Genomic DNA, 17,159 nt, shown 5'->3' with positions numbered 1-17,159 from the left:
ATGACATTTGCTTCAAAAATGTCATAAATCAGCTTGTAGACACAGGAGCCCTTTGGTTTCTCATATAGCTGAGGCTGTTTTGAGCCATGATAATAATTTGTATAACAGCTAACATCCATCAATCACCTACTATGTGCCAGGCACTGTTTGAAGTATATGTATTAATTCGCTTAATGAATTAATCCACACAACGACCCTAGAAGGAAGGCTATGCCCCCATTTTATAGGAGAGGAAACTGAAGCATAGCAACAGGAGGTAACTTGTCCAGAGTAGAGAGTAAGAGCTCTGGCTCTGGCCTCAGACCACCTAGGTTTGAATCCCAGCCCTATCACACTTATTACACGATCTTATTATCACTTATTACACGATGTGAAAAATCACATACTCTCTCCAAGTCTCAGTTTCTCCATCTGTAAAATGAGGATAATGACACTACCTAATTCTCAGAGTTCTTGCAAATTTTAAAGGACTTAGAACAATGTCCGACCCAGGAAACACTCAGTGAACATCAATTCTTTATTATTACTACATTCCCAAGCTCAGGAGCAAAGGCTCTTGGAGCTGGAGGAGACTGTAGAAAGGTCAAATGTGAAGCTTTCCTTGGGGGCGGGTAGGAATCATAGCCAGTGGCTGCTGGGAGAGGGCTGTGTGGGAAGGCCCGTGCCCCTGTCGCTGTGTGATCATCGTCTGACCCCTTACCCCACTGGGGCCGCGCCAGGGTCACTCACCTCTAACCCCACCTCGGCAGACAGGGAGCCAGGCTTCACGTGGCTGATAAAGATGCCGGGTTTCTGGACGGGCCCACTGGAAATGCTGTGGAAGAGATGGGAAATCAGGTGAGGCTCCGCTCATCCCTGCAGCATTGTTCATTGTCAGTGTCCTGTGCTCTCTGCCTGCATGTCCTGTGCTCTGGCCCCTGAAGCTCAGGTCACCCAGGAGGCTCAGCACCCGTGGTGCTCCATTCTTCACCTGCCCAGCCTCATTTCCCTGTGGCAACCGCCACAAAAAAAAATATTTGTGATTCCCGCTATCCAATCCCTCACCCAATATATGGCACATGCTGTTTCTTCTCTCTTTCTAGTACTTTCCTATTCATTCCTTAAGACTCAAATGCTATCTCTTCTACAAGGTTCTCACCAAGCTCCTTAGTCTCTCCCAAGCCTCAGCTAGCTGCTCCCTCCTCAGCGCTCCTAAGATACTACACCAAGAACAGCATTTGTGCCATTATTTCCTCCTCCCACACCTGTGGCAGGCATCACTAATCGATCACAGCACTCTTTTCTATCAAATCTAGATACAGCCTTACAGTTCTTTCCAAAGTACAGGTGACCCTGGAACAACACGGGTTAGAACTGCATGGGTCCACTTATATGTGGATTTCTTACAGTATAGCGCTGTAAATGTATTTTCTCTTCCTCATGATTTTCTTTTTTAAGATTTTATTTATTTATTTGAGAGAAAGAGCACAAGCAGCAGGAAGGGCAGCAGGAGAGAGAGAAGCTGTCTCCCCAGCTGAGCAGGGAGCCCAATGCGGGGGCTCAATCCCAGAATCCCAGGATCACAATCTGAGCCGAAGGCAGGTGCTTAACTGACTGAGCTGTCCAGGTGCCCCTTCCTTATGATTTTCTTAACAACAGTTTCTTTTCCCTCGCTTACTTTACCATAAGAAGATAGTATATAATACGTAAAACACAAAAGATGTGTTAAGCAACTGTTTATGTTATCGGTAAGGCTTCCAGTCCACAGTATACTATTAGTGAAATTTGGGGAGTCAGAAGTTTATGCATGGATTTGGGATGATGCAGGGGGTCAGCGCCCCTGATCCTTGTGTTGCTCAAGGGCCAACCGTAGTACTTGAGGCCGCGACCACTAATTGATTAGAAATAGCACAGTACGGGAGATCTATCTGCCATCTCTGACGCAAAACACAACTCCATCAGAGCGCTTGCCACTCTACGCTGTAGCTCTTCAGCGGCTGGCTTCCACATTCACTATATTCTATCTTGTAATCTCTTAGGAAGGAGGGACTTTTTATCACTTATGCTTGGCAGAAAAGTGTTAAATAAATGTGAGTGGATGGGAATAATTTGAAAAACTTAATAACAGCTGACGTTTACCAGCTGCTCACTACCTACTAGGCACGAAGCTGGTACTTCTGTGATCTCCTCTGTCCTCACAACAACTAGTTTTGTGGGGATCCTAGGCTCAGAGTGGCTAAGGGACTAGTCCAAGGTTCTAGAGCTCATAGGTGCCAGAGCAGGGGCTGGAAACTGCATCTATAACTGTGGCACCTGTGTGCTTAATAAGAACACCCCACGTGGCCTGATGCCTGTTTGCAATTTCCTGGCTGCCACTGAAGGAAGCCCACAAGGTAATAAATGACCAGGGAACCGTAACAGAGATCATCACTTGGACAGGCTCCTTTTGCAGTGACTGAAGCCCACCAAAGGAACGTGGGTCTGCTTTTGGGCTTCAGCTTCCTCATCTGTAAAATGGGCCTGTTAAAACTGTCCCTCTGGCCTTGGAAGGCTGTTGTGAGGCTCAGAAAAGAAATCAGGTGCCGAGAAGGTCATCTCTTCAGAAGCAGCAGTGAGAAAGGGGGAGGGGCTAGGGGTGTACTGGGGTCTCTCGGCCATGAGTGACCCTCAGGGCAGGCCTGCCACCTACCTGCAGCCAAGGCCCCGGGATCCCACCAGGCTGATGAAGACCTTCTTCTCCTTGTTTTCCCGACTGCCAGGGAAGCTCAGGGTACTCCGCCCACCCTGGAGGAAGTACCAGATAAGAGTCACTGGGTGTGCAAGAGGCTCTTGATTTCACAAAGCCCTTTAGAGCAAGCACCGCTATCACCACATGGGACTGCTCACCGATATATCCCTGGGGGGTATGTCTGCACCAGCTGGACCTGGCTGAGGGCCCAGCACCCTCAGGGACCTTCTGGATGCCCTTGGAGCCTGTCTGAAGCTCCTGAATGCACATCTCTGGGGCAACCCTCCCTTTGGGACTAGCTGCCCTTCCCTGAAGACAACCCCATCCAAACCCCAGCAGAGGTGGCCCTGACCCTTACCTCGGATTCTGACACAAACTGGTCCACGTACTGCCATTTGAGGGGTTCGTCAGGAGAGCTGGTGGGAAGGGGAAATAGAAGAGCAGTCATTAGAGACAGATGTGTGAGGAGCCAGGCTCCAAATCCAGATCTGCCCGTCTGGAGCCTCCAGCCACCTCTGGCCCAGAAGCAGTGCTGGCCGGGCTGACGCCGGACCCCACAGCCAATCCCAGGACCCTGAGCCCACGGGGAAGAATCTGCAGAGGAGGGTCCTGCTCACCTCTTCACAGGAATCAGGCCAATGTCTGTGGGAGAAAGGCAAGGCAGTTAGCACGGCTCCTCTGCCCTCTCTTCCTCCCCCAGGAGCCAGGGACCCCGCTGCCTACCCCACCCTAGCCATGCCCTCCTTGAGTGCCCCCTGCCCTCTGGCCTCACTCACGTCTCACTTTGATGGATACAGTCTTCTTGGTCCTGATAAGGTTGATGACCTCCTCATGGGTGCAGGAGGAGATGGAATATCCGTTGATGCGCACGATCTCATCCCCTACCTTGGCCACAGACGGAGGGAATGGGCACTAGGTTGAGGGGGCCTCAGGCAGCTGGGCAGGCTTGCTGCCAGATGCTCCGGGCCTGCTCTCCAGGAAGAGGGACGCTGACCACACCTTCCCTCAGAAGAAACCTTGGCATGGACCCTAGTACTTTGTTATAACCAACGCACTCTCCATTAGTCTAAAGGATCCCATGGTAGTGACACTTCCAAGCAGTCTTTCTGACCCATTTTGCAGATGGGAGCACCAACACGGGAGGTGAGAGGCACAGAGAGTGGGCAGCAGAATGGAACTAGAACTCGGGACTCTGTGCCCTCATTTCAGTGCCCCCCTTTTTAAAGATTTTATTTATTTATTCATGAGAGACAGAGAGAGAGAGAGAGACAGACAGACACAGGCAGAGGGAGAAGCAGGCTCCCTGCCCGATGTGGGACTCAATCCCAGGACTCTGGGATCACGACCTGAGCCAAAGGCAGACATTCAACCACTGAGCCACCCGGGTGCCCCTTCAGGGCCCCTTTTGCCCCACTGGGTCACCATCAGGATCTGGAACCCATGCAAAGGACACCCCTTCACCTAGATTCAAGCAGCTCTTCCTTGGCCTTTGCCCCACCCCACCCCAAGGAGCAAGCTCTCCAGTCTTTGTTAATCACTGTAACACCGTAAGTGAGTCAGGGCGGGGAACTTCTATGATTCCTGACTCAAGTTCGCATCACTGACACACATGCAGTTTCTTTCTTCCCACCCTGTGGAAGCTCAGTGGACATTTTAACTCAGCCACAGCCCTGGCCTCTGACCCCCATGCTGGGCAAGCAAAGAACAGTGAATAAACACAAGGCTTTGGTGTCAGATGTCCTGGCTTCAAACCCCTGCTTCTATTCTCATTAGCTGAATGGTCTTGGGCAATTCTTTTTTTTTTTTTTTTTAATTTTTTTTTTATTACTCATAAAAACTTCATTATTTATTTAGGTTTCTGATTCTGTGCTTGTGCCTTCAAGACTTTCACAATGATTTTCTGCTCTTCAATAGGGAAAGCATGCTTGATCCTGTCAACAAACACACAGCACACATGGAACCACCATACCCCCTGCTGCTGCGTTTCTTCATTTTAGACCTTTTAAGAACTCTAGGTACCTGGGCACCCTGATGGTGCACTTGGTTAAGTGTCTGACTCTTGGTTTCAGCTCAGGTCATGATCTCAGGGTCATGAGATCGAGCCCCACATCGGGCTCTGCACTTAGTGAGGACTCTGTCTCTCCCCCTCTGCTCCTTCCCCACGCTCTCTTGCCCTCTTGAATAAATAAATAAATAATCTTAAAAAAAAGAACTGTAGGTGTCACAGCACAAACTCCTCAAAGCTGGCCTGAGCACGTGCCACATGCAGAGTTTGGTGCCTTCCCACTCTTCTTGGTCTAAAGGTAAATGATTCTATTAGCAGGGGTTCAGAGCAGCCTAGTTTTGTTCAAGGCTGTGCTATAGGATGGCCTACAACTGTGTGTCAAATGCTGGATCATTCTGAATGTCTATGGATGCTGTCCCCAGAAGAAGAAAAAGGACCTTGTGCAAGTCTCTTGAACCTTCTGAACCTCAGTTCCTCTCATCTGTAAAATGGGGAAATGTTCTGGTTGCTTCCAGAACTAAACATGTACGTGTAAGCCAGCCAGCACCTGGTATACCATCAGTAATCAATAAATGGTCATTATTGTTATAATTAATTGGGTCCAAGCCCTAAAGACTCCTGCTCTCTCTGCAGGACATCAGGCCTCATTGGATCAGGAGAGACAGGGGCTCACCGGCCTGCAGGGCCAGCCCTGGATACAGAGCTGTGGTGAGCTCATCCCCTGCTGGATGCTGCTGCAGGCCCCTCCAGGTGCCTTAGCTCTGGGGATCAGTCCCAAAGCTCTTCACTTAATAACTGCAGGGCTAGAGGGACCCTTAGTTATCAGATGAAACTGTGGCCCAGGGAGAAGATGTTATCTAAGGTCACGAAGCCTGAGCTGCAAAACAGGGACTGGATCCTGGGTGCCCCTCTCCAGCTTGAGGCCAGGCCAAGTCAACCGGCAGCTTAACTCACACCATATGTACTGTCCCTTTGGGGACTTGTTGGTACATGTAGGGGACACAACTTGACTCTGTGGGGTCTGGGAGCTGGGCAGGCTGCAGCCTGTGAGGGGTTCACCTAGGCCAACTCCCACCCTTTCAACATCCCTACAGAGTCACCTTTTCGATGTTACCACCTCAATGTTTCCCTTCCACACCTCCACACACCCCAGTCCTCTTAGGGGCCTGATGAGAGTGGCAAGGGGCTCAAAAAGACACCAGAGAGACGGGCTTGCTAAAGACCTCTCTAGGTTTCTAGGGACATCTCGTGTCAGGAGAGCAGCCAGGCTAGCTCCTTGTACCCACATTTTACAGCAACTCTGTTTCTGTTAATCAAATGAGGAAACTGAGAATCAGAGAACAGAAGTGATTTGCTCAGGGCACCTGGGTGGCTCAGTGGTTGAGCGTCTGCCTGCCTTCGGCTCAGGCTGTGATCCCGAGGTCCTGGGATTGAGTCCCGCATTGGGCTCCCTGCATGGAGCCTGCTTCTCCCTCTGCCTATGTCTCTGCCTCTTTTTTTTATTATTATTATTTATTCATGAGAGAGAGAGAGAGAGGGGCAGAGACATAGGCAGAGGGAGAAGCAGGCTCCATGCAGGGAGCCCAATGCGGGACTCAATCCCAGGACCTCGGGATCACAGCCTGAGCCGAAGGCAGGCAGACGCTCAACCACTGAGCCACCCAGGTGCCCCTAAATAAAATCTTAAAAACAAACAAACAAACAAACAAAAAAACCAAAAGTCATTTGCTTGAGGTCACCCCGTTGGTAAACAGTGTTGCTGGGATTTGAAGTCAGGTGTCCCCTATAGACAACAAGTTTTGTCTCTTGGGCATCTAGAAGCAGAGAGGGAGGGCACCTGGCCAAGCCTGGCTGCAGTTCCCTACATCCTGTCCTCTCTGGATTCCTGCCACCTGTCACAAGTGACCTCAAGTCCCACAGGAAAGGCAGAGATTACTCTGTCCATTTTAGGGTTAGGACAACCAAGGCACACAGCATCATTCTCTAGCCTGGGACTGCAGAGCATGTGGTACAGTGTAGGCGGCCCTGTGCAGAGCATAGGGCAAAGCTTCAGACAGGACACACTTGAAAAAAAATCTAAACTATATCCAGTAGGTGGACAAAACAGATCAAATCAGCAGGTCCTTCAGTCTAGCCAGGCTGTGTCTGAACATGTCCCTCCCCTGCCTTCCAGAATCTTCTCCTGTCTGCAGATCTCAGGCATGAGATCTTCCCAGAAACATGAACCTCAGACAGGTGAATGGATGCGGATGTTGTCCCCAAGCTCCTCTGAGTGAGGTTCCCTGTGTTGTTCCTAAAAGGAACCTGTTTGGGACCCCAGTCAGAATGATTCCCATACAGCCCCTGGGGCTCAGGCTACCGTATCAGCTTTCCTCTCTCTCGCTCCAGCGTGGAACCGTGCAAAAGGCCCTTTGTGCAAAGGCCACAATGAAATGACGATCTGAGGGACGGGGGCACAAAGGACAGATGAGCCCAGCAGCCCAAGAAAGAGAAGATAATTTATAAGCCTGAGAAACAGGTGGGAGGGTAGACTTCTGAGTTGCATTAAAATGCCCCGATGGCCCCAATAGGCATCGTTGAGAAATGCCTGTCCTAGTAGGAGAGCTCGCCCCGGAAAAAAAGAGGGCCTCCGTCGACGCTGAGAGAGGAGCTCATTATGTTTTTTTTTTTTTTTTCCCCCTCTGGCTGTGTTTCTGGGCTGGAAAATGTGCCCCACAGGAGAAGAGTAATGAAGTGGCTGAAATTTCAGCCGCCACTGGCGAGCCGTGAGACAGGGATTTAGAACAAAGCAATGTCTGTCCGCTCCCACTTCTTGTACCATAAGTCTTTGAGCCCCCCAAAGCCCCTGTCTTGGCAGCCTGATAACAAACATGCTGGCAGCTTTGGGGTGGGGGTGGGGGGCTGGGAGGGCCTCTTCGATCTGGGCGCACAAGAACCCAGCTCTGGGCTCCTCCAGCAGGAGCGAGATCTGGAGGTCAGCCCATCTCTGCTCAGGCACGGAGGTGTGGGACCCCGAGGGAGAGGCACCCTGGGGTGCTGAAGACAGATCCCTGGGCCTGGCAGTCCGGAGACCTGGGTTCAAGTCCTGACTCGGCCACTTCCTGGCTGTGACTTTACTCAAGTCTGTTAACTCTGGAAAATGGGGATGATATCATGAGGACCAGTTGTGAGCACGTCACCTGGCACAAAACAGGTGTTCATTAAATCTCCGTCCCTGCTTACTTAACAAACACATAGCACTATGTGCTGGGCACTTTTGTTAGTACTTTAGGATATGAATCCACTGTCTCCTCATGACAACCCAATGAGGTAGGGAATGCTATTGTTATCCCCATTTTATAGATGAGAAAACTGAGGCATGGGGTTAAGTAATTTCTTCATAGTCCCATAGTTCATGAGTTGCAAAGCCAGGACAGTCTGGCTCTGGGGTCTATGCTCTCAAACACCACACTACAGTGGGATTTCCTTCTCCCTTCCAGTGAAAGGCTACACGTCCAGAGCTTCAGGTGCCAGGAGGTAACTACGCTCCTCCTTTGGGAAGTAGGGGAGGTGGGGGGGATTGCAGTAGGGGAGGGGTCAATAGCTGGGATTGGGTGATACATCCCAGCTTGACTGAAGAAAACAGGCAACTGCCCGCAGCCTGATTTCTATGGGCCTGAAGAAAATCTGTCAGGATGTGTGGGCTTCTTCCTCCCCTAATGTCTCAGAAAGGCGAGGCGATCCCATTGTGAGGGGAGGCAGGAAGGCCGAGGCCCTGACCCCTTGTTCTGCGGGACTCTGCTCACTCACCTGGAGCCCAACGCTGTCAGCCTGACCACCTTTGATGAGGTGGGAGATGAAGAGCCCGCAGCCGAACTCGAGGCCCCCACGAACACTGAGGCCCAGGCCTTCGGGGTGCAGACGGTCCAGACGCACCTCCTTCAGCTTCCTGCCATGGGAGGAGCCAGTGATGTCCCTCCCCGGTGACCTCTCCCACCCCTGCCTCTGGCCTGGTGGCACCGTCGGTACCTGGAGCGCCGGGGGGTCAGTTGGTCGTACTCCACCTGGTGCTTCAGTGGGATCAGGGGCCTGATGGCGTCAAATAGTGGCAGGCGGCTAGGCTCATTGATGACCAGCTTCAGGTCTCCCACAAGCACGGCCACGTCCATGGTTCTGCAGAGACACGGGGAACAGGGAGCCTCATCCATGGCCACGGTCTCTGACACTCAAGGATCCCCAGAGGAACTGGTCCTCGGCTGGGTCCTCACCCACTGAGTCCAGGCCTTGGAAGTGGAGAGAACGCTCCTGTAAAGCCCAGAGCCCCTAATTCTGGGCCAGGGGCCTCATGAGAGCTTCACTATTCCACATTTAATGTCACAAGGAAACAGGCCAGGTGGGGATTGTTAACCCAGTCTCAGATGAACTCAAGCCAGGATTCAAACTCAACTCTGCCTAATTCTAAAGCACAGGATCTTTCCAGCCGGGAAACCTCGTGTGAGATGCTGGTGACTCCTCTCGAACCCTGGTCCCCACTTCTGCCCTACAGGTAAGCTGCCCTCACAGTATCCCTCCCATGACTCCTCACACCTCTCAGACCCTCAGCATCTTCAGCCTGCACTTCTCCAGCTGTCAGCCGGCCTGCTCATGCCTGTCTGATATTTTCTAAATGTATGTCACTCCCCTCCTTTAAACCCTTCAATGGCTCTGCACTGAGTATTTGTGTAAGTATTTGCTAAGGCAAGTGCGTGGCATATCCATGTGATTCCCAGGAGCACTGAGCGTCTGCCCCTCTCCCAGAGCCCCCAGGATGGGAGGGAGAGGTCCTTCCATCTCAGAACATCCCAGCCCAGAGTTTCCCGGAGGCAGAGGTACCCGGCTGGTCCACAGGAGCTGGACCCCGCACACTTACTGGTGATACATCCGCAGCACGTCATACAGATAGTCCTTCTCTGCATCATTTTCAATCAGAAAATCCACCTGGAAAACCCAAGGGGAGAACTCTAACCCCAGGCCCAGCATGTCCATAGCAGATGCCAGGGGAGGGGTAGGCCACTGCCACTCCTCAGCATGTCCACGGGGCTGGGGCTGCGAGAGGAGGGCAGTCAGGGTCCTCTGACAGTAACACATCAGCCACATGCAGATCACCCTGATGCCACCAGAGTACTTGTGCACATCCAGATGTGGCCAGGCTGAACCTCTCCCCCGGGTGGATGCATAGTCAGATGCACACGCGTGACCTTCCACTTGACAGCACAGTCCCCGAGTGGCAATGCCAGTGTCAGCTCCCCGGTCTGGAAGGAGCCCATGGTCTTACCTGATGGTGGCTATAGTGCCGGATAACCGCTTTCAGAAAGGATTTGGGCCACTCGCTCAGATAGCACATCCCACCCTCTGGAAGCACCCTACTGTCCTTCTGTGTCACCAATGCCAGGGGCAACTCCACCCCGTCCTGTCCTGGCCTAAGCTGGGTTGGCCCAGACTTCTGTCCACTAGTCAGCCTCCTGACCACTCCTTCACCTCTCCAGGTCCCTTCTGTCCCCCGCTTCCCCCCCAAGGGGAGAGTCAAGTTACATCATTTCAAGTTTGCTGACGTCAATGGCTGGGACTCCAAGGTCAAGGTCAGGAGCTGTTTCATTAGCACTTCAATCCCAAGGGACCTGGTGGGTAGAGGAGCCCCAAATTCCACTCCCTGGGACAGTGCAGCGTGAATCTCTATTCATCATATTCTTGGCTCTCTCTCTTTAGCCTAAGACTGAGTAAGAGGGCAAGAAGGGCCTCAGGCTGGGAGGCGGGTGAGGAGGCTCTGAGCTATGCATGGTCAGGAAAGGCTCTACAAGAGTGGGCTTGGACTCCCCTTAAATGAAGGCAGCGTTCAGGTGCGAGGAGGCAGGGCAGTCTCGCATGAGTCTGTGACCCACTCTCTTGTGACAAGCTGGAAGTGAGCTAAGAGGGACAGATCCAGGAGGGCTGTGGCAGATGTGTGCTGAGGAGTGACGGGAAGGTGGTGACCCAGGGCTGAGCTAAGAGGATAAAAGGAAGGCTCTAGACTAGAGCAACTGGAGTGTGTTCATCATTCAGCAGGCACCACTGGGCACTGTGCGCCTCTGCGGGCCCCTGCTGCCGCAGACTACAGCATGCCAGGGGCCCTCCCTGAGCGCCAGGTAGCAGGAGTATGGCACAAAGTGCCCTAGAGTAGGGGCTCCCTGAAGCCAGTCCTTGCACTGCTCCTTGTCCGCTCGTTCAGGTCCTATTGCTTGCTGACTGCCAACCGTGTCTGAGGAGCTTTACGTGAATTATCTTTAACCTTAGAACAAACCTCTGACGTGCGTGGATATTATCATCCCCATCTGATAGATGAGGAAAGAAGGGTCGAAAAAGCAGTAGAGCTGAGACTCCAACTTAAGACCGCTGCCTCCAAAACCTTTGCCTTTTTTCTAAGGCACACATAGTATCTACTTGGTTCTATCCAGATAGAAATTTTTGTATGCATTTGTCTAATACACCAAAACCTTTGCCTTTTTCCTAACCACCACATAGTATCCACTTAGCAGATAGAATTTTTGTGTGCACTTGTCTAATACATATTTACTGAGCACCTACTGTGTGCAAAACACTGTATCTTCTTTTTCTAATTCGATTTAAAAAGCTTTTCCTTTTCAGGGTGTCTGGGTGGCTCAGTCAGTTAAGCATCTGCCTTTGGCTCAGGTCATGATCCCAGGGTCCTGAGATTGAGCCCCCAGTCATCTACCCACCCACCCCCACCCCAACCCCAGTTTGTGCTCTGTCTCTTGTGCTCTCTCAAGCATGCTCTCTCTGAAATAAATAAATAAAATCTTAAAAAGAAAAGCTATTCCTTTTCTTGGATCACGCTTGGTAGGGGCAAAACTCTAAAGGAGCCCACGATCTGCAAAGATTTTACCACTCAATCCCTCCTTCCCCGCCCACCTTGTGTCAGGTCCCCTCCAACCTGCATCAGCATTCTCTGGCTGATGCTCAACTGGCCCTCTACTACAGGTCTGTATGAGGGGGATTGGGATTCAGGGTCCTTCTCTGAGACCCTTGAGGCAAAAACTCTGGGTTGAGCCTTGGGCCCTTTCTAGCCTCATTCCCTGGCATTCCTCCCTGTGGACTGACCCCTTCAGGACAGCTGCACAGGGGGAGCAAACAACATTCAGCTCATGCAAATACAACTCCACGTGTGCACCCAGCCAGAGCAAGAAAGAGAGCAAGAACAAATTAAATAATGCATGTTGTTCCACTCGATGAACATCTGCCCTCCTCAGGCTGTTGTGGGGATTAAATAAGTGAATATAGACAAAGGACTTCAGACGGTGCCCAGGGCTCTCAGATCTCAAGGGTTCTGAAATGTGGGCTGCATCTCTTCCTCGGTGCCCCCAGACCCACTCTGCAGCCTTCTCCACCTCTCTTTACCCTCTCGTCTCCCTGCTAATCTGTGCGTGGCCCAGACACAGGCCCGGGAAGAGTGCACAGGGTGAGGCCAACAAGTCCCTTCCTCACCTGGGTCTGCGCTTCTCTGTGCTCCATTCTCCTCATCTGTAAAATGGGTATAAACATACCTCCTTCATAGGATTTCATCCTTCTGTGAGGGATTAATCACTGGGTTTTTTTTTTTATTATTCTTTAAATTAATAATCATTAAGTGCTTGACACAGTGCCTGGCAAATAGTAAGTTCTCAGTGTTTGTCAAATAAAACTAAGTGGGAATAAATGAATACAGACTCTATGTTCTCAGCAGCTGGCAGACTGTGGGCCTTCCAAAAATGTTGATGGGATGGGATGAATAGATCCAGCCACACTTCCTCTCAGGCCTTCAGAGCATGCATCCTGGGTAGTACTGGGTTTGCTCTTTTCTTGTTTTATTATTCTTCATCTTTTCAAGACACTTGTGTCCTGCTAGTTAGCTGGTGGCACTTGACCCAGTGCTCAGCACGGCTCACCATGCCCTCCTTCCCTGCTTCTCCTATCTCATTTGCTGTTCCTTCCCCATTTCCTTTCCTCGAAAGGTTGGGGCACCCTGGCTCTGTCCTGGGCCCTCTCTTCATTTGCACCATGTCCCTAAGTGACCTCATTGGTCTCCGGGGTTTGAACGATCACTTATCCTTCAAGGATGCACTGAGGCTCCAGGATAGACTTCTTCCCGCCAACTTCAGACTCCCATAGCTACTGGCTCAATGGTTGAACAGGCATCTCAAAACATTCAAAATGGAACTCTTGGTTTCTGCTATCTCTCCTCTTGTCCCCATCAGCACGCTCCTCCCAAAATGTAGACTTCCTCTCAATGCCTCTCTCTCCACACCCAGAGCCACCCACCGGCAGAGCCTGTCAGATCTATCTTCTCCTGAGTTCTGGGTCTCACCACTCCTCATGCTAGTCCAAGCCCTCACCTCCTGTCTCCTGTCCCCCTTCTGCTCCTAGCCCCCTTAGTCTGCTCTCTACCAGCACTCAGAACAACCCCTTTTAAATGGAAAGCCGTCCCCTCATGGCTGGCTTCCCATCACTGGAGAACAAAACCCAAAGTCCTGACCGTGGCCTACTGAGCCCCCACCACACTCTATTCAATCCATAATTCCTCTTAGAAACACCATCCCACCTGCTGTTCCTAAAGCCAGGAAGCAGACACTTGCCTCAGGGCCTTTGTACTTATTGTTCCCTCTTCTTGGAATGTTCTTCCAAATACATCTCCAAGGCTCCTTCCTTACTTCTTTCTAGATTCAGGGAGACCTTTCTGACTACCATCTGGTTGCTCTCTATCCTCTCATCCCAGTTTATTTTTTTTCATAGCATTTATCACTACTTTGCATTATATGATACTTGCATTGGGTTACTTGTTAACTGTCTGTCTTCCTGACTAAGGAGCCAGGGACTCTGTTTTATTGTTCAATGGTTAGAGTACTGCTGGGCATAATATTAGGAGCTCAGTCAACGTTTATGATATGGATGCATGCATGATTAGCAAAACACTGGAAGGCAGAGGCTCTTTCTGACCTCCTCGTTTATCCCCTCTTTCTACCCCCAGGTGCCTGGCTGGCCTCGGGCAGGGTACACCACGGATATCCATAAATGCATGATTGCTAACCAGGCAATAAAGCCCTTTTGGGCAAATGAGTAACCAAATTCCTGCAACGTGCAGGTGCAGTGAGCAGAGGGGCAGCCTGCTTCTTTTGAAAAGCTGGTTCTTCAGGGAAGAGCCTTAGTCTCTGATGCTGCCCTCCCCTCTCCTTGGTATCCTGGCCCAAGGCTGTTGCTGGGAAGGGCATGAAAATGCTGCCGATGTCCTGGGGAAACTGCACAAGCCCAGAGGAACAGACTCTCCTCCCCAGCCTGGAGCCTGCTGGCTCATCCACCAGGATGCTCAGCAGGTATCTCCAGGTGGCTGTGGACCAAAGGGTTACTATAGGTCCAGAGTAGCTGGTCCTTGAATTCCTACTTAGTCCTAATCACCCCCCTGAGGTAAGCACTGTGAACCTCATCTCACAGCTGAGGAAATGATAGCCCAGATTAAATGACTTGCCCAAGGTCTCACTGGCAGTGAGTGGCAGGGTTGAGATTGGACCCCGTTCTGCCTAACATCAGATAATAGCAACAGCAGACATTCGTTGAGGACTCACTGAACTCCCTATGTGCATGTAGATCTCCTCCAACACTCACAAGGACTTTATGAGCTAAATATTATTATTATCCTCATTTAACAAATCAGAGAGGCACAGAGAGGTTAATAACTTGCTTGAGGCCACACAGCACATTCCATGACACTATGCCACTTTTCATGCTACCTCCAACAACTAAAGATTTAGGTCATAAGCCATTCCCAAGGGGTAAATGTGCTCTGCAACACCAATGGAGGGACAGCTAGAGAGCAATCGGCAGGAGCTGTAAATTTCGCCCAGCATGGCTCTGTGCCCCCAGCTGTAGCCTCTGCTACAGCTCCAACCTGGGAGGGGAAGGCTGCTGCTGTCTCGGAAACAGCAGGGCACAAAGTCCAGCCCAGGGCCTTGCCCAGCCTGGTGTCTGCCCCGCCTGCACACACAGGGACATTAATAGGTAATGACTCCTGTGATGAGGAAGAGCAGAGCAGTGGAAATACAGAGGCCTGAGGCCCGCTGGAGGCTGCAGGGCCTGGAGAAGAAAAACAGAGGCTAACCTCAGGGTGCAGTCAGACACCACGGACCCCAGGGGTAATTCTCCAAAAAGGGGCAAAGACTAGTACCCATAGGGAAAAAGCCAATGAGGACCTGATGTTACCTTCTTTCTGCCCAGGGGCAGGAAACTGAAATTCAAGCCTGAGTCTTGGGGGAGGGGACAGAGGTTGGGTTCCTTCAAAGTGGGTTGCCTGAAACCTACACTCACCAAATGTCCTCAGCAGCTGAAATTTCTCTTCTCGTGTCCCTGTGCAACAGGATGCGCAGGTGAACCCTGTCTCGTGCTCCGGTTGCTACTTGCCAGTCCCCAAACTCCTGCTGAACTTCCAGCCATCTCTCACTCTTAGAAATCCCCAAGGCCTCTTTTTTTAGGAGACTCATGGCAGTAGAGCTTCCTGCTTTGTACTCCACCAAACCTCGACCCCCACACTCAGCACCCAGCCATAGCGTAGGGTCCCTCTCTCACCTGTGCAGCCAGCAATTCCAGGGCACAGAGGAGGTCTGGCACAGAGTGGGTACTCAAAATACACTTACTAGATGAATGACTGCCCCCTGGCACTTAGCTCCCGTGGCCCACACATTGGCTGGCTACTCTGGCTCCCCCGGGCCTCTAAGTGGGGAGAGAAGGGTTAAGCACCCGGACCTTGCCTACCTGAGCTCAGCGCCCTCAGGCCTCAGAAGAGGTTTGGCTTGGTCTAAAGACACTGCCCCTCTGGGCTCTATGAGGGCCTCAGGGCACACAGTCGTCTCAGGTAGGGCCTGTGGGTAGCTCTAGACCCCCCTGGCTTCCCCCTTGAGCTCTGAAGCATTCTGAGTCCTGGTGGGGAGGTCCACTGGGGTTACTGCCAGTGGTCCTCTCTCACTTCAGGGCCTCAGTAGCTCCTGCACAGCTCTGGAAACTGTTCAGGAAATGCCCTGGGTGAAATCCAGTAGCTTTCAGTGAGAGCCTCTGAGAATCCTGGACCATCCCTGAGGTCTCCTATTGGGACACACCAGGGGAGCTGTAGATCTCTGTCTGAAGAATGTGGCTGACTCTCTGTACTTCCTTCTTTCCTCCCACTGCCCCCTGGTCAGCACCAGTTCCTCACCTGCTTCTCAGGCCCTAAGAAATGCCCTGAAATGGGGAGGAGGCTCCCTAAAGCGCTTCTAGCTCGTTTTCTGAGGTCAAAGGACAGAGAGAGAGGACCACTTTCCCTTCCGACCAATCCCCACCTCTCAGACACTGTCCCATATCCTCTGCATATGCTCCAACAGCGCTGAGCTTGGGGCACTAGGAGCTGGGATTTGCCCACCACGGGGCATTTCAGAGAAGCTTCCTGTCTCAGGCCAAGGCTGCAAGGAATTCCAACACCAGAGAGGCCCCAGCCCTCGGAAGCGCAAGGAGAAAGAATACTTTTTGGAGATCGGTGCACGGGTTCCTACACCTGGAGTCCTCCTGCCCCCTCCCTTATTTTACTGGGGATCCCTGCTGGAAACCGAACAACCCACAGGGGTCCCAGTCGGTCCACAGCCCTGAGGCCGGGCTAGAAAAGGGAGGGGTAGGCGGGGCGCGTCCATCCCCCCACAGCCCAGCCAGGACTCCGGGGTCCTGAACGCTGTAGGGGCCCCTCGCAGCTCTGACCTTGTGCCGGAATTCTCGAGCCACCTTCCGGTCCATGGCTGGGCCAGGCGGGGCCGCGTCGCCCGCACAACTCGCTCGTTCGGGTGCCCGGCGGCCCCAAGCCGGCAGGAGCCGCAGCGGAGAGCCGCGGGCCCGGGAGCGGTGGGGGGCGGGGCCCGGGAGCGGTGGGGGGCGGGGCCCGGGAGCGGTGGGGGCGGGGCCCGGCGCGGTGGGGGCGGGGCCCGGCGCGGTGGGCGGGGCCTGGAGCGGTGGGCGGGGCCTGGGCGGGGCCTGGGCGGGGCTGCTGGGACGCCCGGGACACCTGTCCTGAAGCTTGTCACCTCCCACCGACACCCCGAGCAAAGGGTCTGGAGTGCGTGGGCGTGTGTGGTGGTGGCGGCGGCGGCGGCCGGACTCGAGGCCGGCGCTCCCCTCGGACGGGTCTCCAAACACAAGCAGTTGGGGGACAGGATCCCGGGAAACGTGGGGAGGAGACTTGGGACTTTTTTGTAGGAGTCAGAATACTTTCTGGAGGAGGTCCTGAGACTCTCACAAGGGTGGGTAGGGATGATCCATGGATCCGCAGATAGCGGGCCACTGGCTCGGCCCCTGAGGCTTTCACCCCTGCCGGGCATCTCTCTTTCAGCCGACCTACCCCCTATAATGGCCTTCTCCACGGGCTAATTCCCCGGAGGAGGAAATCTTTGA

General features: G+C 52.5%; 1 protein-coding gene across 2 annotated transcripts in view; it reads right to left on the bottom strand.

The window, feature by feature from the left end:
* Positions 1-16,632, bottom strand: part of USH1C (USH1 protein network component harmonin) — a 45,827-nt gene extending 29,195 nt beyond the window's left edge. The window contains exons 1-9 of one of the 2 annotated variants that reach the window (XM_026008163.2): positions 16,473-16,632; positions 9,601-9,668; positions 8,721-8,864; positions 8,502-8,640; positions 3,484-3,592; positions 3,325-3,349; positions 3,066-3,123; positions 2,669-2,763; positions 730-814 (exon numbers count right to left, since the gene is read on the bottom strand). In XM_026008163.2, coding sequence (XP_025863948.1) covers positions 730-814; positions 2,669-2,763; positions 3,066-3,123; positions 3,325-3,349; positions 3,484-3,592; positions 8,502-8,640; positions 8,721-8,864; positions 9,601-9,668; positions 16,473-16,508 — 759 coding nt within the window. In that variant the 5' untranslated portion in view covers positions 16,509-16,632. The remainder of the gene's footprint in view (positions 1-729; positions 815-2,668; positions 2,764-3,065; positions 3,124-3,324; positions 3,350-3,483; positions 3,593-8,501; positions 8,641-8,720; positions 8,865-9,600; positions 9,669-16,472) is intronic. The other variant, XM_026008164.2, reaches the window with a different exon arrangement.
* Positions 16,633-17,159: the final 527 nt, after the last annotated feature.

This window comes from Vulpes vulpes, chromosome 11, assembly GCF_048418805.1.
Source record: "Vulpes vulpes isolate BD-2025 chromosome 11, VulVul3, whole genome shotgun sequence".
Lineage (NCBI taxonomy): Eukaryota > Metazoa > Chordata > Mammalia > Carnivora > Canidae > Vulpes > Vulpes vulpes.
This window is presented reverse-complemented; position numbering and strand designations above follow the sequence as displayed.